This window comes from Penicillium longicatenatum (assembly GCF_028827895.1).
Source record: "Penicillium longicatenatum strain IBT 33135 chromosome Unknown contig_2_segment0_segment0, whole genome shotgun sequence".
NCBI classification, from domain to species: Eukaryota; Fungi; Ascomycota; class Eurotiomycetes; order Eurotiales; family Aspergillaceae; genus Penicillium; species Penicillium longicatenatum.
The window spans coordinates 5958447-5982712 of record NW_026643120.1 but is presented as its reverse complement, the minus strand read 5'-3'; the positions used below and the strand labels follow the sequence as shown (position 1 = coordinate 5982712).

The 24266-nt window shown below is 48.5% G+C and overlaps 8 protein-coding genes across 8 annotated transcripts; 4 read left to right on the top strand and 4 right to left on the bottom strand.

Annotated features, from left to right (window-relative positions):
* Positions 1 to 1773: 1773 nt before the first annotated feature.
* Positions 1774 to 3831, top strand: N7484_004743 (putative nuclear RNA binding protein; the record flags this gene model as incomplete). The annotated part of the gene is made up of 1 exon (XM_057115163.1): positions 1774 to 3831. One exon carries the CDS (start codon positions 1774 to 1776, stop codon positions 3829 to 3831), a length of 2058 nt encoding a protein of 685 aa, XP_056975303.1.
* Positions 3832 to 4083: 252 nt separating this feature from the next.
* Positions 4084 to 5619, bottom strand: N7484_004742 (putative MFS transporter; the record flags this gene model as incomplete). Its single annotated transcript, XM_057115162.1, has 5 exons — positions 4084 to 4311; positions 4364 to 4436; positions 4489 to 4681; positions 4731 to 5305; positions 5375 to 5619. The coding sequence occupies 5 exons, from the start codon at positions 5617 to 5619 to the stop codon at positions 4084 to 4086; spliced, it is 1314 nt and encodes a 437-aa protein (XP_056975302.1).
* Positions 5620 to 6587: 968 nt separating this feature from the next.
* N7484_004741 (uncharacterized protein) lies at positions 6588 to 11959 on the bottom strand (the record flags this gene model as incomplete). Its single annotated transcript, XM_057115161.1, has 4 exons — positions 6588 to 10255; positions 10361 to 11209; positions 11258 to 11332; positions 11389 to 11959. 4 exons carry the CDS (start codon positions 11957 to 11959, stop codon positions 6588 to 6590), a joined length of 5163 nt encoding a protein of 1720 aa, XP_056975301.1.
* Positions 11960 to 13329: 1370 nt separating this feature from the next.
* N7484_004740 (alpha/beta fold hydrolase) lies at positions 13330 to 14136 on the top strand (the record flags this gene model as incomplete). Its single annotated transcript, XM_057115160.1, has 1 exon — positions 13330 to 14136. The coding sequence occupies one exon, from the start codon at positions 13330 to 13332 to the stop codon at positions 14134 to 14136; it is 807 nt and encodes a 268-aa protein (XP_056975300.1).
* Positions 14137 to 14695: 559 nt separating this feature from the next.
* Positions 14696 to 16386, bottom strand: N7484_004739 (uncharacterized protein; the record flags this gene model as incomplete). The annotated part of the gene is made up of 6 exons (XM_057115159.1): positions 14696 to 14924; positions 15229 to 15351; positions 15417 to 15587; positions 15643 to 15804; positions 15871 to 16282; positions 16329 to 16386. 6 exons carry the CDS (start codon positions 16384 to 16386, stop codon positions 14696 to 14698), a joined length of 1155 nt encoding a protein of 384 aa, XP_056975299.1.
* Positions 16387 to 17559: 1173 nt separating this feature from the next.
* N7484_004738 (RraA family protein) lies at positions 17560 to 18933 on the top strand (the record flags this gene model as incomplete). The annotated part of the gene is made up of 1 exon (XM_057115158.1): positions 17560 to 18933. One exon carries the CDS (start codon positions 17560 to 17562, stop codon positions 18931 to 18933), a length of 1374 nt encoding a protein of 457 aa, XP_056975298.1.
* Positions 18934 to 19263: 330 nt separating this feature from the next.
* N7484_004737 (HpcH/HpaI aldolase family protein) lies at positions 19264 to 20283 on the top strand (the record flags this gene model as incomplete). The annotated part of the gene is made up of 5 exons (XM_057115157.1): positions 19264 to 19277; positions 19328 to 19475; positions 19526 to 19677; positions 19730 to 19965; positions 20021 to 20283. 5 exons carry the CDS (start codon positions 19264 to 19266, stop codon positions 20281 to 20283), a joined length of 813 nt encoding a protein of 270 aa, XP_056975297.1.
* Positions 20284 to 20578: 295 nt separating this feature from the next.
* On the bottom strand, positions 20579 to 23632 carry N7484_004736 (uncharacterized protein; the record flags this gene model as incomplete). Its single annotated transcript, XM_057115156.1, has 1 exon — positions 20579 to 23632. One exon carries the CDS (start codon positions 23630 to 23632, stop codon positions 20579 to 20581), a length of 3054 nt encoding a protein of 1017 aa, XP_056975296.1.
* Positions 23633 to 24266: the final 634 nt, after the last annotated feature.

Here is a 24266-nt window from a genome sequence, read left to right as displayed (position 1 = left end):
GTACCTGAACCGGATGAGATTATTTGAGTGCCCTTGGTGCCTGAGGAAGTCCCGGCAAGCCAGTCATGAAGCAGAACTGTTGCAAGCTGGTCCGTTCGATCTTGAATGTATTGGAATTACTCCATTCTGAAAGGACAGAACACAACCCCTGATTGGTGGGAAATGCTGACTCAGGGTGGTATCACATGACCATCTAACCATTCCTCAAAGAGGCCATATCTTCAGGTACTATTATTTAGATCGTTCAAATGAATCTTGTGGATTACAAATTATCCCCTGGTTTTCAGGTTACGCATATATAGCATGATATGTATTATATAATAAATATAATTCTAGAAAACAGGTGTCACAGTACCACTACATGACCCATCCGCCATTCGGTAAGGGATATTCTATGATGATAGAGGGGTGCCCCACTACATTTCCTATAGTGTACTTGAAAGGTATAAATTGCCGAACTTATGTCATTTAGGTACTATAGTGGTCTTCGGCCAGATCTAGGAATGCCAGATAAATTTATTGTAGTGCCTATTAGATAAGCTAAAGGTTTTTGATAGTTATCATATATCAATAGAAAAGGTTGCCTGGTTTCAGAAATCAATGGATATTTATTGGGACGCTCATCGGAGACAGTCCGCATCGACTGGGGTCGGAATATGGTTATCACTGGTCCATGCTTTGGATATATTGTATTGGGAAGTGAACTAAGCAAGACCATATAGAGGTGAAGCGCCATTTCTATCGTAGGGCACAAGAGAAGAGCGCACCGGCATCACCAGGCTCGAGCACATTATGTTTGGAGCTGTGTAGCACAAACCATGCTGGCGTCTATGCTGTCTATTCCGGGGCTGCATCTGGTACTCGGAAAGTAGGCATTATACAGCTGAAGCGCAACCTGGGGAAAGAACGGAAATCCAAGGTTAAAAATCGGGCCATGGGAAGGATGAGAGCTCTGCCGCCGAAGTTATATCGGACGAAAATATATATTAATCAAAACAGCAATACGTCAAAGCCCCACTTACTCGGATTACTCCCAGATCATCCAAGGAGAATATGATAAAGCCAGGTCAACATTCTTTCTGGAAATTGCAGCCCGTTATATCCTATCAAAGGGTGATACTGCATTCCGCACGTTCAACGGACACATGTTCAATTGAAACACGCGGAATTCTGGATCCAGGCCGATCCCGATCCACAAGACGGGGGTCCTGGTTGTGGGAGGAGAGGGGAAGTACCTAGATATGTAGGGCAATTCTTTGATCTTTCAAGTACCTTCATTCAGGCGCCTTGGATGCACCTGGGCAGGTATACATATGCATGTAATAAAGAGGATTTTGAGGGGTAGACAAGTGTGTAGCAGATACATTGAAATGGGTAGGGCCCCACATAGAAACGGAAGTCGCAGGTACCACAACAAACATCCGCCCTTGAAGTGCGGAGTCATGTAAACAGTAAACAAATGCCCCAGAAGATCCAATTTCCCACCCAGGTCTTTTCAACATCCTGACTATATCCTGCGACTGACTGCGCTCACCTTCTACTCATAATTTCTTCTTTTTTCAGGGGTTTTCGACGAATCGTTTTTAGCGCAGTGAAATCTTTCCTCAAGGGCACCGTCCCTAGAGTAGGGATGATGAACGACGTGCCCAGCGTGATGGTGAGCTCCCTTGCACATTTCTGGTCCTTGATCCAAGGAGATTGTGGTCGCATTAAAGAAACAAATAGTTCTGACTTTTCCGCGACCAGATCCAGCGACCCGACAGCCCAGACGATATGAACATGGACATCGACTCCGTGCCCGCCCAGCAACGCTCCTCGCGGAAGCACCTACGCAGCAGTGACGATGACGACAATGATCTAGATTGGAGCTCTGATGTATCTGGCCAATTTGATGATGCCGAAGAGCCTGACCTTGAAGACTGCAAGTCCCCATCTGCAAAGTCCGCGAAACGGCGCCGGTCCAACGACTGGCCGTTGCCGGACGAAGCAGCGGACTATGGAAGCAACGGCAGTCGAAGCTCGCGCAATGGAAACACATCTTTGGGACCCAACTACAAGGCCTCACCTCGAGCATCGCCCCGGGGGTCGGCTGCATCTCTGCGCAACAGACATAAGGCCTCTACCAACAGCCCTCGGTATCACCTGACTCGCCGATCTCGTTTCGTTGAGGCGAACATGAGCGATAGCGTTAGCGAGAAACCACCCAGTATTTACTTGCGCGAGAGCAAAGGGCCTGGCTCGCAGAATCGGGCATCTGGAATTTTTCGATTTGGCAAAGCAATCGCATCCGCTTTCAATCCATTCGGTGGATGGAGCAAGACCTCGCCTGAGAACGCAAACAAGTCCCCCCAGAAAGATGCGCTCACCCAAGCCGAGGAGGCCTATGCCAATCTCAAGCGTGCTGGCTACAAGGGGACGAATAAGGGATCCTACATGCAAAGCCAAAATGTCAACCCCTCTAGCGCCGACCAGACCTGGCAAGCAATTCAAGACAAAATGGGCTATGGTAGCCCCAAACGAGATGCAGGCTTCCAATGCACGCCATTGTCACCCATCCGCTCACCTTTGCGATCCCCATCAAAGTCTTCCAAGCGCTCGTCCTTTCAGGATCTACGTATTCCATTCATGAAGACTCACGAACAACCACCCGCGACATCTGCATGTCTAGATCACCCGTCCGAGGACTCTGAGAACCAGGGAATTCGGAGACAAAAGTCCCGCAAGGAACTCTCACGCGAGTCGAAGCTTCTAAAGAAGGTCAGCAACCTCGAGGATAAGCTGGAGCGTGCGCGTCGAGAACTTCGTCATATCAGTGGCAATGAGGAGCGACTGCCATCGCCAACCCTAGACTATCGACCCATGAGCCTGGAAATGGACCCAGGCAGCTACCCGCGAAAGTTTGTCCCAGGCGCACTTCCAACAGTGCCATCTGAACGTTTGCTAGATCAGCAGCCCGTGTCTCAATCTCCCGAACTTCAGGCCTTTGTCTCTGAGGAAGGAAGAGGTGTTTCGCCGGAATCTCAGTCCACGGCTAAGTCTCCAAAACGGCGACCATCGTCAATGGGTAAGGAAAGCTCTTCCCGCAAAAGGAAGTCAACAGTTCCTGAACCAATCGCTAGTCGGAAACCTCTTCAGCCCAATCCGACGGACCATATTGACGAACGCCCATCCGAATTCGACTACTTAATCGACGCCGGTCTACTTAGCCCCCCACGCTCGAAGTTGCAGAAATTCGAAACCGGCGACAGCCCGGGGTCCGTGGAACGCAAACGACATGACCATGGAGCTTCCGCGGCACAAGACGCAGATTCAATGCATAGAAGGTCTTCATATGTCACCCGAAAACCCTCTCCTAGCGCCAACCGCTCACCAATGTCAAAGAACATAAGATCACCGCCTCGTCTTCGTATGCAACGTAACCGGTCAGAATTGCGCTCCTCTTTCTCCACGACCTATACTACCCCAACCTTGAAATCGGATCCCATCGCCTACGACTTTTCTTCTCCCCCACCACCATCTATTGAAGCCCATCAAGCCTTTTATCTTCAGCCGCACCGCCAAATCGACCCAGATCATCCGGCCCGCGGTTCACCCACCAAAGCGCGACCTAGCCCAAGACGAAGGCATAGTTACGACATGGACATTCCGCCTGTGCCTCCTCTGCCTAAAGAACTACGAATGAATGCCATCAAGGTAACCGAGTCGCCCACCAAACCACACAACCCTGTCAGAGACTCTGCTCCGCCAGTCCTATCTCAACAGATACTGCCGGGTCTCAATGACCAGGCCTCGAAGGAAGAACGCTTCCTTTGGCCTGAGGATATCTTTTAGTGTGTGACAACGAGCAGAAGCTCGGTCACTTTTGAGGGGCCACTTGTGATTGCTTTGAATGATTTTACTCGCCAGCAGGTGATGTGATGAGGTTATGACTTTACATTCTGATACCCGGGATTTAGCTTGAGTCCCTGTCTTTCGTGGTTCTTGCGCTTCTAGTCAATGCATTAAAGCGATATGATTCAAGACAAGTTCGGTTCTTTAGTACTTTAATAGAACGCGTAGACACAATACAACGGCCAAAACAGTCTAATCCCGATGGAGCCCTGCATCCTTGGGGAGCAGCAACCAGCTCACGCCCGCAGCACCAAGCAACCCGACTAATATCGGCTGCAGCACTTTGACGCCGATCTGAGCCGCGATAATACCCGTAATTGCAGGGAATATGGATCCACCAATTTGTCCCAGCACAAAGACAAACGCGATTGCCGGTGACACAATCTCCGGGGCGAAAATTTTGGATCCAACTGATATGCCCTATGATAGTAGTTTACGTTAGAAAGGACCACCAAAGGAACACAAAACATACCGTAGCGAAGAATGGTCCCGAGAAGAAACCCAACAAGCTGACAGCCACAGCTTCAGTGATAATATTTGGGACTCTGGGTAATTGTTAGTAGCTAGTACATGTAGCAGAAGGGAAGAAGGGCTCACAGCCAGAACACCAGCTGTAGTCCAACGCATAGCACGGCGTATATGAAGATCATGCGTCGTTCTCCGAAGCGATGGGTTGGCTCTGCAAGAATTAATCGGCCGAGGAATCCGCCTCCGTAATACCCGGCAGGCACATATCCCATGTCTTTGACATCGCCGTTACGGACTTTGACGAGGTACTCGACCATCCATCCTACCAATGTCAACATCAATACCATCCCAAGCTTCAACAAAGGACTCACCACCGGCAGTAATCGCTGCGCCAAGAAAGAAGAAGAAGAACAAACTCAACAACCAAACACCCGGTGTACTTAAAGTAGCTTTGATCTCCCGTAGAGCATTACCCCCCGTAGATCCTACTCCGTCCATGGAATTCTCCTCCCGCCGCCTCCTCAAAGCCATGCGATCATGAAACGAGATCGCAACGAAGGCCATATTAGCAACACCCAACCCCAAAGGAAAGATATAAAAAAGATTCCATTGAGAGTCCGTATTAGCCGAAGCGACCGCCGTAGCGACAAACGGACCAGCTAGACATCCGGCCATATACATCGCATGGATAAATCCAAGCCAACGGTGCGCGCCACGTTGGGACGAGACAAAGGTATTGGCATGCGTATCATTGAACGCCTGACCAAGACTTGCAAGGAGGAATGTCACAGCATAGAGTGGGAATGGCGGGAGCCAGGTGCGGAGCACATGGGCCAGAATCTGGAGTGCCGCGCCTAGAGATAACAGCGCACCTAGATCAAGGTATTGGACGATAAAGCTGTTTAAGATAGCTGCGAAAAGCCAGCCGAAGAATGTGACTCCGTATCTATATCAACTGTTAGTGGCGGTCATGCGTGGCTGTGGACCTGGGTGGTCCACGAGTGTGGACACTTACAGTACTGCCACCATATTTGTGTCAATGTGGTAGGAGCGGATGATATAGGGTATAAGAGAGCCCAGACTTCCATCGTTGACGCCGGCAACGAAGAAGGAAACCCCGGCGCTGAAGATTTTTGGGTAGAGCCATTTTGTTGATTGGATTGGTTCGGATTCTTGGAGGATAGTTGATTCCAGTTGGGGTCGAGTATTTGCACCTCGAGCCTGAAGAGTAATTGTTTCTGTGTGGGTTTGGGTACTCATGGTGAAAGTTGAAAGTGACATGGGACTCGAAAAAAACGAACCTTTAAAAGAATAAAACGGAGGCGGCAAGTCGGGCCGTCTTTGCGCAATGGAGAACGTGGGGAACGGGGGGAAGTTTTGGGCGGGGCGTAAACCAATGCTACGAGAACGAGCACGGGAATTAATGCACAAGTTAAGTACGCGAACCATGGAGTTGTAACACCGAAGCGCCAGACATGAATTTGAAAAAAGAACATACACATGCCAGCTGACGGAAGACCTTCAAACTTTTCACCTGCAGGTGCAGGCCGAAATTGAGCGTCATATTAATGGGAGTTCTTAGCCCCAGCCTAGGCTGACTTTCACCTCCTAGGCCTTACATGCCCAGGTTTTCGATTCAAGCCCAGCGACACGCGATCATAGCTATTCAGCCCCGTCTACCGGTAGATCACACAACTTTCGTACCTATTCATACCATACGTAAAGGAGGAAATGATACCCAAGGGGACCACGCTGAATTAAAACGAACTATGAACGCGATAGTCGACACTCAATGCTTTTTTTTCTATGCCTTAATAGCTCACTTCCTGTAATGCGCCCAAGGTGTTGGTCATTCTTCTTTAACCTGTTTGTTGTTGTGCCAATATATATTTCTTGACGTGTTTAGTTCACATGTTTTCTTACACGGATCCACTATTAGTGGCACCCCGCTTTGTACCCCACACTTCAAAGCCCCGTTCGAGCCGCCATATAGTCATTGCTTGGCTCAAATCAACGAACAGATAATTGATTATATCGACTCAAGAGTTATGAGGTACACTATTATAACATATATAATACGCGGCTTACATGGCCCGAAAAGAATGTTGAAATGGTGCTAAGATGAGGTTCTAAAGTGGTTATGATAACCAGTATGGAAGAATACAAGGCTCGAGACAATCGAAGATTCAGATAGACATCTATTTCATGCACATTTCGAGAAAAAGCACCTAAACAGGGGACACTGCTTCAACCACCTTCGTAGATTCATCCTCTTCAGGCTTCTCAGGCTCCGGATCAGGCTCCTTGTTCTCCCAAGTATGAGAGGAATCAGAGCACTGGGCTCCAAAGCCGACACACTGTAGGCAGACATCGAAATCATAGCAGTCCTTGCAGTTCTGGTAAATATCACCCTTCGCTATTGATCGGGTACACACATCACACCAGCGATCTGCTGGGTCGTATTTGGCCAAAGAGCATTTGGTTTCGGAATCGACTTCGGAAGTTTTAACGTTTGCTGTGCCGATAGATCGGCCCACCAGGTCCATCACTTTGTCGTTCCCACTTCCAAGAGCCCACCAGAATAGATCTCCACCAAGCTCACTATGAGTAGGAATTTCGGACGTGTTCAATGAAAGCAAATATTCCACGGCTTCTGAATGTCCCGATCTAACGGCCAGGACCAACGGCGTGGCACCGTACTTATCCCTGGAATCCACAGAAGCATTCTTCGACTGTAAGAGCTTCATGACGGCGACATGACCTTTCAAAGCAGCGAGAGAGAATGGGGTCCGACCGCACTGGTCTTGAGCTTCCAGCTCGGGATTCGCATATTCGAACAACATGTTGCATGTTTCTATGTTTCCAGTTATCGCGGCCGTATGTAAAACCGTACGTCCTTTGTCGTTTGCAACCTCGGCATCAGCGCCACGTTGCAGAAGTAACTTGACTATATCAGGACTCCTCGTCGCTGCCGCCATGAGCGGGGTCCATTTGTCGTTTCTCGCTATATTGACATCTGCGCCGTTTTCGAGAAGAAGACGGACAATTTCAGTATATCCATGGACCGAGGCACTGTATAGCGGTGTCGCATTGACGAAATTTGGCATCGAAATGTCAGCTCCATTTGCCAAAAGTAGCTTGACGGCTTCTATATAACCTTTCGAACAGGCTGTATTGACCGAAGTCCACCCATATTTCTTCTGGGCATTAATATTTGCTCCACTATCGATAAGTAGCTTCAAAATCTCGGTCGACCCTCTGAGGGTGGCACAGTAAAGCGGTGTTTGCTTGTTCCTGTTTTCTGTTTCTAACGTACTTTCTGCTCCTTTCTCAAGAAGCATCTTCACAACCTCGACGTGTTCGTGATCCGATGCTGCATTCAATGGGGTCCATCCGTTTGCATCACTCTCTGTTAGGCTAGGCAGAGGATCTTGCGCAAGAAGAAGTCTGATCACCTCCGTATGACCATTTGAAGAGGCCACATTGACTGGGGTCCATCCATTCTTGTTTGGCATTGTGTAGTCGGCGCCCTTCGCAATAAGAGCTTCTACCACTTCAGTGTGGCCAGCCCAGGCAGCAGAATATAAAGGAGTCATTCCAGTAGTGTTCTTTGCTTCGATATCTGCACCGTGCGCAAGTAATAGATTGACTATCTCAAAATGACCACTCTCAGCCGCTGAGTTCAGTGGGGTCCATCCATTTGTATCAGTAATCGTAATATCGGCTCCTTTAGCCAATAGCTGCTTGACAACATCGAGATGGCCATTTGAAGAAGCAGCGTTGATCGGTGTCCAGCCGCTCTTGTGTTGAGCATTGATGTTCGGTCCCCTCTCTAGGAGAAGCTTCACTATCTCGCTGTAGCCACCGAGCGAAGCGCTGTACAGAGACGTCATTTTGCTTTTGTTAGTTGCCTCGATATTGGCGGTCGTTTGAATGAGCATTTTCTCGATCTCGAGATGACCGTGGTCGGCTGCTGCGTTGATTGGTGTCCACCCAGTATTATCCGGATATTCGAGGTCGGGGTTATGTTCGAGAAGCATCCTGACAACTTCAGTGTGGCCATTTGAACAGGCAACATTGATGGGGGTCCATCCATTCTTATTGGGAACGTCGCACTTTGCACCTTTGTCCAGAAGCATTTTCAACACCTCGGAATGGCCATTTAATGATGCACTGTATAGAGGCGTCATGTTGGTATCATTGGCGATTTCTATGTCAGCTCCATGGTCGATAAGCATTTTGGCCACTTCAATGAAACCATCCTCAGCTGCGCAGTTCAATGGGGTCCATCCATGCTCATGCTGTACATCTGTGCGCGCCCCCTGTTCAAGGAGATACTCTACAACCTGTGGGTGGTTTCTGAGTGCAGCGCTATAAAGCGGTGTCATTGATGTGGTGTTGGGTACTTCAATGTCTGCACCATTTTCGACGAGTATTTTGACCACCTCTAGATGGCCACTCTCTGCCGCGGAATTTACTGGTGTCCATCGAGCGCTGTTTGGGATGCTGATGTCTGCGCCTTTCTCGATTAAAAATTTGACGACTTCAAAATGTCCCAGGTCCGCAGCCACATTCAGTGGGGTCCACTGATCCTCTTGCGTGGAGACGTTTATATCGGGGCTGTACTCATACAGAAGTCGAACGAGTTCGAGCGAGCCATTCCGCGCAGCGGTATAAAAGGGTACTCTACCAGTGTTAATGGGGATCTTGATATCCGCACCCCTGCTCAGAAGCAATTCAACCAGCTCATTATGGCCTCCATCAACTGCTGCATGCAGTGGGGTCCATTTATTGATATGTTGGGCATCAATATTAGCTCCGTGATCAAGAAGTAGCTCAGCGATTTTGAGGTGCCCCCCAAATGCGGCACAATAAAGTGGTGTGGCCAAACGACGGGTTGCCGTTTCGATGTCAGCCCCGTTCTTCAGAAGCAGCTTGACTACTTCGTAGTGACCATTGAGGCAGGAGAGTGCAAGTGGCGTTTTCCCCTCATTATTCATGATTGTCAGATCGGCCCCATTTTCGAGTAGCCTCTTGGCGATTTCCAAATTTCCTCTTCCACAAGCTGCGGCCAATGCTGTCCATCCCATGTTTCCTTGTTCGTTGATTCTTCCCTTGTAATTGCGGATGAGCAAGTCCACGGTTTCATCCAAACCCATCCACGCTGCGTAGTATAACGGACAGTCTGACGTGTTCTGGGAATTCAAACGATCACCATCTGGCGTGCTTGGCGGAGATGCCTCTTCGTTGTCTGAGCTTTCACTGGTCTCTTCAGACTTTGTATTGGAAGCCTCTCCTTTGCCACCATCTTTATCATTCAAATCAAACCAGTTTTTCCATGAACCCCAACTGGGGTTTTCTGTACTGAAGAGCTGGTTCACAAGTCTGATAAATCGCTCATCTTTCATATTTCCGAGAGAAGCGTGCTGCTGCCATGAGCCAGCAGCATAGTTTCGAAAAGCAGTCAGCACATTTTTGCCTCCCTCCTCATCCGGGCACTCAGTCCAAACGTCCTCGCATTGCACATAACAGAGACACATGTTGGCAAGCAGTGTGCTTTGCATTGCTTCTCCGGAAACTTTCAAAGCCGAATTTATTTGTACAATTCTTCCTTGAGACGGAATGTTGGAGAGAAGGTATTGCTTGACCGAGAAATGCGCCAAGTGAACTGTTCTCAGCCCGGCCTGAGTCTCTGCCTGGGAAATTCGGATTTCTACCAGAGAACCACAGAGATCTAGGATCTCCGTGTTGATATAATCATCATCGACGTTGTCCGGAAGCTCGTCTACCCGCACTTCTTCGCAGTCATCACTTATCAACAGTGCTGCGGTGATTTCGTTCACCGTCAATGGCCTCAAAGCAAAAGCTGTCCAGCGCAAGAGCGAAATTGTCCTGTCTCAATCCTCTTCAGGCAGCTGTGAAATCTTCTGCCAGTTGCGCTCGTATGTGTGTTCAAGTCCAGTGGGCGTAGAATTGATGGCTTGTTCAATTTTCTTTTGACTCTTGCCACTGCGTAGACAATCCTCTTGCATTTTTACCCACAGGAACTGTCCATTGCAGCGATCAGATAGTTTCATCGCGATATCTTCTTTGGTAGCCTCTGTACGATTTGACAGCTTTTTGTTGACAATGCTGCGTGAATATATTTCGGTGTCAGAACGGACATCGTCGGGCCTGATCTTGTGGCGGTAGATAAGAACATCATCGTGATCGTCGTTGGAAAGAGAGTTCCGGATCTCTGGTTCATCACGACTCACGATAAGAATCCGCGTTTGTGTGCCTCCTACCGCATTTTTGAGGGTCTCCAAGAAATTGAAGACAGAATCGCCTTCGTCATTCTTCAGCCCATCGCCAGCCCAGCCGCATTCATCTAGCCCATCTATGATGAATGTACATTGAGGGATACTTTCCACAATGTCTCGCAATAGTCGGACTATGTCCCCACGGGTAGACTTCTGGCCTTGATTTGCGGACGCCCTCTGACGTATCAAGCCAAATGCAATAGCGTTAGACATTGTTTGCGAGATCCAGGAACGAATGGCGATAAATGGGTCCCGTCTGCTTTCGAAGTCCGATGAAAAGAAGAAATGACCGACTGGGGCCTTCGATGTCGAGGTCATGTGCTCCACGATTCTTGCACATAAGATTGACTTTCCAAAGCCAGCAGGGCCGTTGATCCAAAGCACTTTTGCGCGTTCGGGAAAGTGCGAGGAAGACCAATCCTGGAACCAATCCCGACTCAGGGCCCATTCGCAAGTGCCTTGGATCCTCTTTCCTGCTGATATCTCAAACAATTCATTTTGAGAATTGGGGCCGAGTAACCACGGGTGAAGATCACGTTTGATTTCGTCTGTTCAGTAAGTGGGGGAATCGCAACGGCAGGTGAGAAACAACAAACCTTCAATCTCATTCTCTATGCCACTCAGAATCTGCCCAAACTCTGTGATCCATCCACCTTGATCCATGGCGTTACCTGTTTGCTATGGTCAGGAAACGGGCAAGAGGGAAGTGTCGTCATGTAGCTCATACCGCTGGGCTTATACATATCTTCGCCTTGACCAGACTCTACAGGTTGCGAAGACCCATCATTAACTCGCCCTCCAGAGACAGGAACCAAATTATGAAGATTATCCACAAGAGAACAGAATTGGCCCACTTGCGCCATCTTCTTGGCTTTTTTTCTTAATGCCCAGCTAATCTTCTCCCGCTTCGACTCGTGTGGGGCAGCCGGACGACCTTGTCTCGGCCACAGTTGATCCCGGAAAGACTGACGTTGTTCGATGGGGGAGACAGGCCCTAAAGCAAGGTCATCCGCATAAGTGCAAACCCCTTGGATTGCAGACAATAATTTCTCAACTATTGAGTAGGTCCGTGGATCATCCAGCAGCTTGCTATGCTTCTCCATCAGGGTGTCCCCTTGCAGGCCCACAGCCTGACCCCATTTTTGCAAGCGTAACCTTTGCGCTTCGAATTGCGCGCTTATAGACCGAGACTCGATACCGAATTCCTTGAATGAGTCGAACTTTTCCACAACCTCTAGGCAGGTGCTGAACAACCCCGCCAGACCGATGATACCGACGGCAAAGCTGACTGGATCCATTGGAGTGCCAATTATCTATAACGTCAATATCAACCGATCGGAATGTCGACAGGGTCTTAGCGAATTAAGATTCGGGTGCCATCCGTGGTTGTGTTGTTATAAGATCTAAGTGGGGTCAGGCTCGCTTGGTACGACATTTATCTGCCCTCGGTAGAAAAGGGGCAATACGCCGGAAACATCAGCCATTGTGGATTTACCTTCGTATTCAATTATGATTGTTGCCGGGCTATGCTAAATGCTGACGTGCAGTAGCTCAGGTGCTCGGGTGTCGAGCGCTTCAAAAAGGTTCCCGTGGGCCTTTGCTGATCACCATCGCTGCAGAACAAAATTTAAGATGCATGTACATTGGCTAGACAGGGCAAGTATTTCCGATCTCGAACGATGACAGTTTCTGAGAAGGTATTACAAATCAGCATGTTCTAATGCATTTTCTCTAGGGGATGGGCAGTACAAAAGTAATCTTGTCGCAACTGAGTGATTGCTGATAAGCCCCTCTTATTGAGGGGCCAAAAAGCAAATTACCTTGTCATCCAATAAAGGCGATAGCTTCTCGTATGCGCTGCAAAGGTGAGCCTTGGGGTAGTGTATTGATTTCAGTACTCCGTGGGTAGCCAATATTGTAAAATTTGCCCAAGTGCCAGATTCGCATGATGTATGTTTTTGAGTATTCTACGCGGGGATTTCGAGGCTAATCTTCCGCGCGTGGTGTGTTGAAATAGGCCAATTAAACTTCGTACATTTCACTCATGCTGTACATCGAAAATGCGACTTATAATCTTATTTTGAAGGCAATTGGAACGTCTGGATTGGTTGATGGTGGCTTTACGCCAAGCAAAAGGATACTTAGATGTACAAATCCCACCGCGATACGGGTAGAAACCCTGCAAGCCATCCAAGTACGTTCCGCCCGGTGTCTTCAGACTTTTATCGAGATAGATTGGCAATGATTCGCCAGGAAGCTCGCCAATTCTTGGGCGCGCTTCTTCCATCTTGGCATGATCGTTTAATAAACGGTGATAGTATAAGATTTTACTGACTGATAAGCCGAGTGGCAAAGCATATCGCATCAAATGATCGTCCTTCGGGTTGCTCGGAGAGATCAAGGGCGACACTAATCCCAAGATTACAAACCTGCTCTCCAAATATTTTGGACACAGTTCAATGGAAACATGAGCATTGCCAAGAGGTCATTGCAGTCTTAAGCTTTGCCATCGAGATCCGGCGAAACGACTTTTCGCCGGGCCAACGTGATTTTTACCGTTCCCGTTGCCACCGCCCTTATTAATCTCAAAATGCATGTTTCTTGGGACAATTTATGAGATAATCCATTAATCACTCTCGTTCATCACACTCGTTGAATACAAACCAGCATGTCACTCACTTATGCAACGGTCCCGGTCAAGGTCCAAGGCGTATGCCTTAGTCTGTCTACAATCCACAGCCTCAAAAACGGACCACCAATTCTATTCTTGCACGGATTTGGCTCGTGCAAAGAGGACCTAGCTGATATCCAGCTTCACTCAGACCTGGAGCAACATGGGTTCATCGCTTTCGATGCCCCGGGCTGCGGGCACACAGAAAGTGACAAACTGTCAGCAACAGACATTCCCTTTCTCGTTGCAACAACAGAAGCACTCCTGGCGCACTTTAATATCGCCCAATTCCACCTGATGGGTCACTCAATGGGCGGACTCACTGCACTCCTTCTCGCACATCGCAACCCAGACCGAGTCCTGAGCTTCGTGGATATCAAGGGCAACCTTGCGCCCGAGGACTGTTTCCTTAGCCGGCAGATCTTCACCTTTCACTCGGATGATCCGGCAGATTTCTTTGAACAATTCATCGATCGAACTCGGAAGGCACCGTCTTTTGCTAGTCCGTTATACTCAAGCACCCTCCGTGCACGGGTGCGCGTTGAGGCGGTACGACCAATTTTTGAGTCGATGGTCCGCTTATCGGATGAGGAGGATTTGCTTGGAATGTTCCTTGGGCTATCGTGCCCGAAGATGTTTATGTATGGGTGGGAGAACCGGGGACTGTCGTATCTGCCACGGTTGAAGGAAGGGGGCGTGGAGTTGGCGGAGATCACGAAGAGCGGGCATTTTCCCATGTACTCCAACCCTGTTGAGATGTATACGCGGATATCAGTGTTTCTGAACAAAATTCGCCCGAACTAAGCCGACAAATTCTGTACATATCTTAGGTTGTCTCGGGATAAAAGATAGACTAGATTGCAAGCGCTTAAACTGAAGAGTCTATTGTACACTAGTTGCCTGGGGAAACCCCAAGATCGCAGCCGTAGCTGTATCTTGTCCCGGCCTTAGAATCAATGCTCCCCGGTCTATTCAATACGTACATCGCAATGTTTGCTTTGCTGCAGCAGCAGATCTACTGCTTTGATAAAACCAGGTATGCATTAATGCGCTTCAGTTATCTATCTTATCTAAGGAAGGTTTTAAAGAAATCTTTGATCAGGTGCGCAATGGATTGACCAGCGTGGTCAACATAGTTCTCGCATTCAAAGTCAGACCGATTCGACGGATCCCACTGCCCTGAATCTGTAGATATATGAGCATTTACGCACCGCTACTTCGTAAGTTGAATTCCCTACATTTATATCGAGAAATCGCATGGGGTAATCGAATTGCATGGAAGCTCAAAAAGACGTCACAGGGCTGCTACACCAACAGCCCGACACTGAATCATGGAATAAAAGTAGAAGCACCAAGTGCTTGCCTAGTAGAGAGAAGCCCAGATGATAGCTATAATCGGCGGTACAGCACCGATGATAAAATTTATGGAAAAGGTCCGGTGAGCCCCGTTTCCCTGAGTCACAACATCGGTGCTGCCTGAGCTGTTTGAGCCGGTTTCCTTACTCTGAGTCGACGTCTCGGACGCTGTGGCACTACCACTCAAGCTGCCCTCCCCCATGCTCCCTGCGTTGCCAGAACTACTAGTAGTACCACTAGAGGAAGCAGCAGCAGCAGCAGTAGCAGCCGCAGTAGAGGTAGTGATAGCACTTGTCGTCGTGCTTTGGTCCGTCACTCCAACGTCTTGCGGGAACTTGTATTCTTGGCAAGAATTATAATCCTCCCAGTCACTCGAGTTGTCATCTTGAGTTAGCCACAGTTGATAAAGTGTATCGTTACAAGGTATTATAGGAGAGTAGGACAAAGAGACCCATCCTAGATCCTCCATATCTGGCAGATAAATACTATATTGATGCTTATTAGACTGCCGACCGAAAGAGTCAGAAGTGGTTGACGAACCTGTTTAGCTTGCCCCAGATGTAAAAAGAAATTGCTGTTTGAATGGTTGAATAGACCTCAAGAGGAGTCTCTGTGTTCAGTATAACGCGCAGGTCCGTCTTTCCCAAGGAGCCTAGGCTGAGGCTACAAAATGGTCAGCAAATATAGAAAATGGAAACTTATTTAGGGGTTTTCTGGGAGAAGCGAACCTAGATACACCACCGTAGACCTCGAGTGTGCCGTTTAGCATGTGGAGATTTGGAGCGTCGAAATCAAGTTTTTCATCATAGCCGTCTTCGATGTTGATCCACAGCCCCTGGCTGTGAACAAGCTCGGTTGGTTCTATGTACCCTACCACTTCCAGCTTTGGCACAGATACACTGAAGGAATTTGTATATCAGCAGAATTATTGGTGCTCATGGGAAAGTAACCAACCTTTTCACCGCCCCTGCGATCTCAAAGTAATCCGTCTTCTCGAGAGATGGTAGGTCCACAACAATATAAGGGAAAACTTTGTCGTCGCCATAAATTTCACAAGTCTGCGAGCCACAGAACTGAGAGCTCACAGTCACCGTTTGGAGCGAGGAGAGGTCCGTACTGTCGCAAATTTGAGCAAAGTTCTACGACACGTCCACCGAGCAGAGAAGCAGAGTGCAGTCATACCTTGTCCAACTTCCACGGATTGACAAACTATTAGCCTCGGACAGTGATCTCAAATCGATCGCCCCACTATCCGACGACTGAACGAACTCCACATCTCCTGCCACCTCGAGCTTCGGTAAAGATATATCTCCAGAAAGGCCAAGGAGATGGATATTTTCAATCATTTCAAGATCAGGCATCTCAAACCGACTGAGCCCTTTCGGGCTGTCCTCGGCAGTGGAGATGTTTCCATGGAACTCAGTCATATCATTGAGGATAAAGTCGCCTTCGTAGTCAGACTGAATGATGATATTACCATTCAGCGTCGTACATCCTTCAAATAAATCAAGTTGTTCAGGGGTGTGTAGCTCAAGATTTATCAAGACGTCCTCATCCCCACCGTTAACAATGCATTCCCGTGCTTCGGCTCCAACTAACCGAGATCAGCAAAATCTTATAATAAGCCAAAAGAAACATACCAAGATATGACTCTGATCCGACCAAGGCGATTGCCAACAAAATATGCAAGTACTTCATAGTCGCCGATGGATAGCAATGCAGGAAAATCAAAGGCCAATAGGGAAATCAGCCTTTCAAATAATATAGCGCGTGGGTAGTCTTTCACTTACGCAGGAACAGTGGCTGTAATCGAGATTGCCCCATGCTACGCTGGGTCTCCACGGACCGTCTTGGCTAACTGTATATGGTGAGTGCCGCCAGAGCCTTTCGGGCGCCAAGACGGGGGTGGAGGGCTTCCATTCGCCAGGACTCAGGGACAGATGCGGCGTCTCTTGGCAGTCTTGGCTTTCATTTTGAATCAAGCGCCAGTCCGATATTCGGGGGCTCATGATCCAATGATGTTATGTCGTGGGGGTCAGTGCGGCTGAGAGAGAGACTGAAGTCATTTTGTGGATTTCTGATATTTGATCGTTGGCTATCTAAGGTAGAGACTTCATCGTGTAGTGATTGACTTGCCCTAGGAAGAATTAGACTCGAAATAGCACGGGAATCCAACTGCTGAGAGCTAGTAGCCATACCCCGACTATCATACCGACATGCCCGTTTCTAGGACCGAGAAATAGCATAGAAACCAGAAAGGTAGCTTGGGAGCCAGTAGTTTGTGCATGGGTATTCCGTGGTTGTGTTCAAAATGGCGTTCAAGGTGATGGGGAAGGCAGTAATTACTGACTCGGTGGAGAGTGAGGACAGCGAGACGCACGATTCAACGATTCCGTATCTGTCTCGTCAGGTAATTTACATTCCTCTGCCGAGCAGGCTGATCTGTGACCTAACCGAGACTTGCAAAAAGTAGAACCCAATCTCGTATGCTCTATGTCATGAAACTCAGAGATCCCGCACGTCAAAGTCGTGCTATTGTCGATAGCATTTAAGCTGTTTCCGGGATTTGTCTACCGAGTCCACACTTCGGCGATTTTCTCGGTCCCCGAAGATGACTCGGCATTTGAACAGTTCACCACTCCATTTGCGAACAGATGCGGGGACATCGGCAGTAGACACCAGATGCAAGGAAATCATGACAAAGATTGGAGATTTTTTTTCGCCGAGTCACGGTATTTGACGCAAATAATAAACCCTTGACATCGCTCGCTCAAATCATTTTCACTGTCTTGATAGATATCCCACCAGCGAGCGTATTTCTGCATAAAGCTTTCTCATTTCGACTACCAGGCTGTCACCAAAGTAAGCAAAATGAGTGGACCCAAAATCTTGGACAGACTTTCTGCACTCGATACCAACACCGTATCTGATGCCCTAGACTTCCTCGGTCTCAAAGGTGCCACATATGGCCTCCTCCCACTCTGGGACTGCCCAAAGATTGTTGGACGCGCCAGCACAGTCAAAGTGGGCCCGAAGACAGATGAGGCTCCTACAACCCATCTCTTGACCCCCGTTATAGATGCTGTCACAACAGACGATCGCATTCTCGTTATCTCTGGGGGTCTAGAGGGAATTTCGTGTTGGGGCGATATCATTGCCAACGCATCGAAAGTCAAGGGCATCCGTGGAACCATCATTGATGGCATGAGTCGGGATATCGATGGCAGTCGTGACGCCGAATACCCCGTGTACGGCCTTGGTGTGACCATGATCAGCGCACGCAATCGACTGGTACAAGTTGATTCGGGCACACCCCTGAAAGTACGAGGCGTCACGGTCCACCAAGATGACTATGTGATCGCGGATCGATGCGGGACTGTCTTTGCCCCGTCCGCACGCATTGAGGAGATTCTGGACTTAGCTGAGAGGATAGACCGTCGGCAGAACGGTATGGTTGAAGCCGTTCGAGCTGGCCGACCCGTTTCTGAGGTCATGCACGATAGCCAGTTCGAGGCTATTAACGTTAACAAGTCATCGCACAAAGTGAAGGCGGCCCAAGCTGTTAAACAAGGCCCAAGGGATCCTAGTGCTGAGGATCAAGAGTTGGTCGTCTTGTTTGCTGGCTCAGACACCCCTGCCGTCTCTGATGCACTTGACAAACTTGGTATCCCTGGACAGGCGCTCGGTATCATGCCTTTGACTGATTACAAAAAGGTCACTGTCGGACCAGCCTTCACAGTCCGCTACGTGCCAGCCAGTGATCCACCAGGAAGTGTTGGCGACTTCATTGACGATGTGGCCATTGGCGATGTAGTCGTCATCGACAATGGTGGTCGCACTGACTGTACAGTCTGGGGCGATATCATGACACAGTACGCCGGCCTCCGAGGCATCGCAGGTTCTGTTATTGATGGTGTCTGTCGCGATGTGAACCGTGCTCTTGAGGATGATTACCCTCTCTTCACGGCTGGACGCTGGATGCGAACGGGCAAGGACCGGGTTCAAGTCGGAGGTGTTAATGAGTCAATTGGTATTGGGAAGGTCCGGGTCAACTCTCGCGATATTGTGGTTGCCGATGCGAACGGTGTGGTTATTGTTCCGCGAGCTCGGGCTCGCGAAGTAGCTAAAATTGCACGACAGATTGAGGAGAGCGAAGTTGGTATCCGCGAAATGATTGCTGCGGGAGCCACGATCGCGGAGGCGAGAGCGAAGTCCGGTTACCATACGCTACAGCGGAAGGGATAGATCTGGAATTAAATAGGCATTGAGACAATTTCATTTTGGAAACAACACACAGAAAATTGAGGAAAGTCGGTTTAAATAAAAAGTTTAGGAACACATTCAATCAAGTCCTAGTCGCACACTTCTTGGGAATTGTCCTAATCAGGCTCATAGAAACCGAAGCTTCCTATTTCGAGGTCCAAGGGAAAGAAGCCCACGGTATATGGGTCAGTACCCGGTTATAGTGACTCAAAATGACTTTAAAATGAATTCCCACGCCAAAAAATCGAAGAGACACCTTTGCCACTGGTCTTGAGCCCCACTCGGCATATTGATGTTTGCCCGGTGCTGCCAATGCTTCTATCCGGGTACTTCTAGAGCCCAGATCATTCTTAGATGAAGAACACTCTTAGCATAGAGTATGCCCACCAGTCATGATGGCCTCTACACACAACCCACAGTTGCGTCTGCTTAATGCTCTGCGAGGTGGAACAAAGCCTATAATGACCTTTTTAGGGCTCCCCTCTTTCCGCACAGCACAAATTGTAGCCCAGACCGGCCTCGACGTTAGTATAACGCCTCTACAGTTTGGATTCCTTTTACTAAAACTGGCCAGGGAATCATCATCGACTGTGAGCACGGTCATATCAGCGATGACTCGATGCATAGCTCGACAGCCGCAATCGCAGCAATGGGAGTGTCGCCTCTTGTTCGCATCAGAATGACACACTCGGATTTGATTAAAAGAGCATTAGATGCTGGTGCACAGTAAGTATCTCACATGTCGAGATTTCAATGCCACTAACAATGATCCGAAAAGTGGTATCGTTGTCCCTCAAATCAATACCGCTGAAGAGGCCAGGTCTGTTGTCTCTCATGCCAAATTCCCTCCACTGGGTGTTCGGGGACAAGGCTCAGCGTTTCCAGCAATCGCTCATGGGATTGATATCCCGACGTATATGAAAACGGCCAATGAAACTATTATCACTTGTATCCAGATTGAATCAATAGGAGGCGTTGAAAACGTTGATGAGATCTGTGCTGTACAAGGTGTGGGTAAATATTTGTTCCATTCTACCTTAGTATGAGATACTCGCTGAGACTTATCCAGACATGATTCTGATTGGACCAAATGATCTTGCATTGTCCATTCTTGGCTATGTTCCTGCGAAAGGGAGCGAGGCTGAGTTTGTCAGCGCCATTGAGAAGATTGTGGCCGCGGCTAGAAAACATGGTAAATGGGTCGCCCGGTTGTCGAACAATGGCGCTTTATGTAGAGAGCATTTGAAGGTGTTCGATACTGTGGCTTTGAGTTATGATATTCGGGCAATCCAGAGTTGGTACACAGCTGAGCTCCAGGTTGCGCGGTCATAGCTTTGATATATGTTTACGGAATACAATAGAGCCATATTGAGATATCAGCTACTAGAATTCCATAGAACCGACATTACTAGTGCTTATCTACGTAGGAGGTAGCTGTGAAGCAATGTAATCTAATTTTATTTATATTTTGATGCCCAGCAAAATGTAACTTCAAACCTGAACATAATCTGGAGGCAGCCCTGTCCTTCTCATTTCCCGTGGGTTTCCATAAAGCTATTTCGCTATTATTTCTTTTCTTCTTCTTTTCAATGTTTTTCTCCATAGAAAGCAATGGCCTGACAATCTCTTAGATCCTCGACACCCAGCTTGCGATGTCCCCAAAGACTGGACTTTGCATCTCTGCCAGTTCATTCGAGACCCAAGTTTGAGCCTTCTGGAAGACAAGTTCCCACAGATCCTCAGAGTCCTGATGATCTCTCTTCAGCTTTTCCATGGCCAGCATGGTAGCGACAACATTCTTCTCTCGGTCCGTAAAGGGATCTTGTTTGCCAAAGGTCTGTAGTAGAGCAGTAACTTTGTCGCAGGTCTCATTCATACCATCTTCCATGACATCAAAAAACTGCTGATTCCAAACCCAGCTTCCCTCAAAGGTCTGTAATGCAATCAAAGAATGCACCTTTGAACTGGGGGGCTCAGGTGCGGATGTCTGGGCGTTCCCAAAAAGACCTGCTGCGGTTGGCGAGGAGGCAGGTTGACCGAACGAAGGCTCATTTGGCGAGCCTGAGGTAGGTGCTACACCGCGCCCAAACCTGCTGGTCTTCTTGTGTGGTTTCTGCTGAGTTGGTGGTGGCGGTGGAGGGTGTTGAACTGATCCAAAAAGTCCACCTGAAGAGGAATCAGCGCTTGCTGTCGTCTGGCCGAACATGCCTCTACCTGTTGCTGGTGCTCTTGGAGAGTTGCGGGCATAGTATCCCATGGGAGCACTGTATGTTGAAGCTTGGCCAAACGTAGTCCCGCTCGATACTGCCATTTGCGCGTGCTGCATCTGCATGCGCCCAGGTGGTGGTGGAGGTATTGAAGATGCTGGAGTGGATCGGGTATTTCCGAAAAGTCCACCTGAAGAAGGACCTGTGCTCACACTGGATAGAGCCATATGCGGTGTTGCCATTGCAGGATGGTGGCCAGTAGATCCAAACAATCCACCTGGCCGAGTGCTAGTGCTTGTTGAGGACTCAAATTCTTCGTCCTCAAATTCTTCATCAGGTAAGGGGGTTCCTTGAGCACACATCATGGTAGCATGGCCAAACCCGCTCCATCTAGAAGCAACGGGGACTCGCATTGTCCCTGCCTTATATTCCTTTGGCTCTTGGTTTCCAGACCCCTTGGCCAGATCAGGGTCGTTTTCCAAAGCAACGAAGGAACAGTACTTGCCCGTGATCTGGTACTTGATACCAAGGTCCTGACACTCACGAGCTACGATCTCCTTCTGAGTTTGTGAATGGAGCTGATTAAATGGGTTGCCACTGGCATCTTTCATGTTTTCCAGCCAGCCGTGTCGCTCTTCGAGTTCAACGACGGCTTTGCGAGATGCAAGCTGGTGAATCGTCTCTCCTTTCCCAATATCAGTTATGGGAATCCGCAAGCACAGAGGGCCCTGTTGGGATGTGGCGGTGAATATAAGAGAACGAGGGATTCTGTCAGATTCGGGATCCAGGAGGAGATATGCGGTTGTTCTGATGAATGGGTAAAGGGGAGGGATCTTGTGTGGGGCTTGGATGACCTTGGGTGAGGAGAACACGGGAAGTGTGTCCGCAAAAGCTCCTTCAAGATCCGAAATTGACTCTGGCTCCTTAAAATCATCGCTGAAGAGGGAAATGGGCGGCGCAGCAGGCTCGTCAGCACCACTGGTGACTGTCACTTCGGTCGGGGAAGGGCTGACAGGATTGACAAGTTCATAATCTTGATCCACCGTGTTATCGTAGTCAACCTCCAGTTTGTAGTCGTAGATATGAGGGGTGAGAGCTCCCTTGAGCATCCGGACGATACTTTTGTCTAGCTCTTCGTTCTGGAGTACCGACTGAGAAAATCCCTGGCCAGCCCGAGCAACACCTTCGATCAGGGCGTGGGATGCTGCATGACCGATACCCAGAGTGAAGAAGCGAGCGTTATGACGGTTAGAAGTCTCTCGAACAATTTGAAAAAGTGAATCTTGGTCCATTATCGCGCCATCAGTAAGCAATAAAACTTCTAAGTCTTTCCCTGGAAGGCGATTTTGCAAGGTAGCCTCCACGGCCGGCTGCATGTTCGTACCTCCCATATCAGCGCCAATACTATCAACCAGGGAAAGAGCCTCCTGGAGGCTTGATTTGTCATATGCTTTGCTGCCGGGCCATAGAAATGAATACCCTGTTCCAAAGGAGCAAATATTGAAGCACACCCCAAGAGGCAAAGATTTTAGGAAAACCTGGAGCGCATTTTTCAAAGTGCTGATATTGTCTTCCATGCTCGCACTTCGATCAATCACGAAAACTATCTCCGGCTTTGAAGGTGGTAAACTGAATTTGGGTACCAGCGTAGCCATCAAGGCTCGCTGGCCTGGAATCGTCGAGTGAGATTCGAGAAGCGCGCGAGGATTATCAAGTCCATCAGCTTTGGCAACTAGGACAAAGTCGCGTACCAGTAGAGCTTGGCACTTGTTGTCTAAACGCAGGGTAGCAGAGGCCTGAGAGGGCTCAAACCCACGGGCATCTGGTGCGGTAGAGGAGACTCTACCAAGGGAGACTCTGGGGGAGTGGCTTGGGGATTGAAGTTCTCGGATGACTGATGTTTTTTCCAGCTGGATATCAGCCGTGATAGAAATTCCTTCCAACTGAGCTGGAAAGCCAGAGGCTTGCTCGGAGGTTGGCATGGTCATCACGTTTTGATACCGAGGGGCAATGGAGTTAGGCAATGTGTAACGGATTCCGTCGACTTGTGCATCCTGCTTGAGTTCTCCAATAAAGGTAATTTCCAAAGTCACTTTCTCGCTGGCTGGAACATTACCCAGGCGGATGGTGAAGACGTCGCTTTCAGTGTAAGATTGATCCATGATGGCAGCTGACTCGTTTCTATCCACAGCGTTTTGGTAGTCAGTGTTAGCCTGTTCCTTGGATTTGACTTTGCTGTGAAGAAGGCGAGTGCCGACATGGCACTTGAAACCGACAACACTGACGCCATCGTAGAGAGGGAATCTGTAGGAAGCCTCTTCCAGGATACAGTTGGAAGGGTTGACAAAGGTTTGTGTCAACGTGGTACGAGCTGCGGTAGAGAAGATGGTTGCATGGGCTTTGAGGGAGACCTGGGGCAGATATTGTAAAATATTTCCAATGTACACACAACAGCCACAATTGACTTGCGCCATGGTGGGCGAGTGATGCTTTCTTTTTTTTTTTTTAAACAGTATATATCCACGGGTATTTCCTGTGTATCTGATTTGATTGATTCAAAAAATTGAATGGCTTGGTTGGAAAATATTGTCGAGGAACTCTGAAAAACCTGATTGATTTTGATGAAGAATAATGAAAAAGAATAAAGACAGAGCAAGAGGAAGAGCAAAAGGTAGATATAGACTTTTTAAAAGGTCCAGGCATCCATACAGCGGATCCGAAGCGTTCCCGCAGAGCTGTGCTCCGCCCGTTGCCTGGAGTTGCCGTGACTAATGCTTGTCATAAAATGAATTCTGATTCGAAGAGAGAGTTCAATATGACTCACTATTTGTCCGGCTCATTCTTGATTCTCGTAAACCAAACAAATGTGTTTTACATAAGTGGGCATACTGTAGATCCTTGTCGTTCAGGCGCCAGCTCCGGCTTTCAATTCTCCGGAAGCTCTTAGATGCGTAATTGACAGCAGAAGCCTCATTTAGGTTATTTTCTAATGCAGATGCCTATGCCTGTTACAAGAGAGGCAGCATGTTTTTTAATCAAAGTCAAATTCTACTGAGCGACATTTTCCAGACCGGTACTAGAGAGCGCAAAGTACACCAAACTCCATTT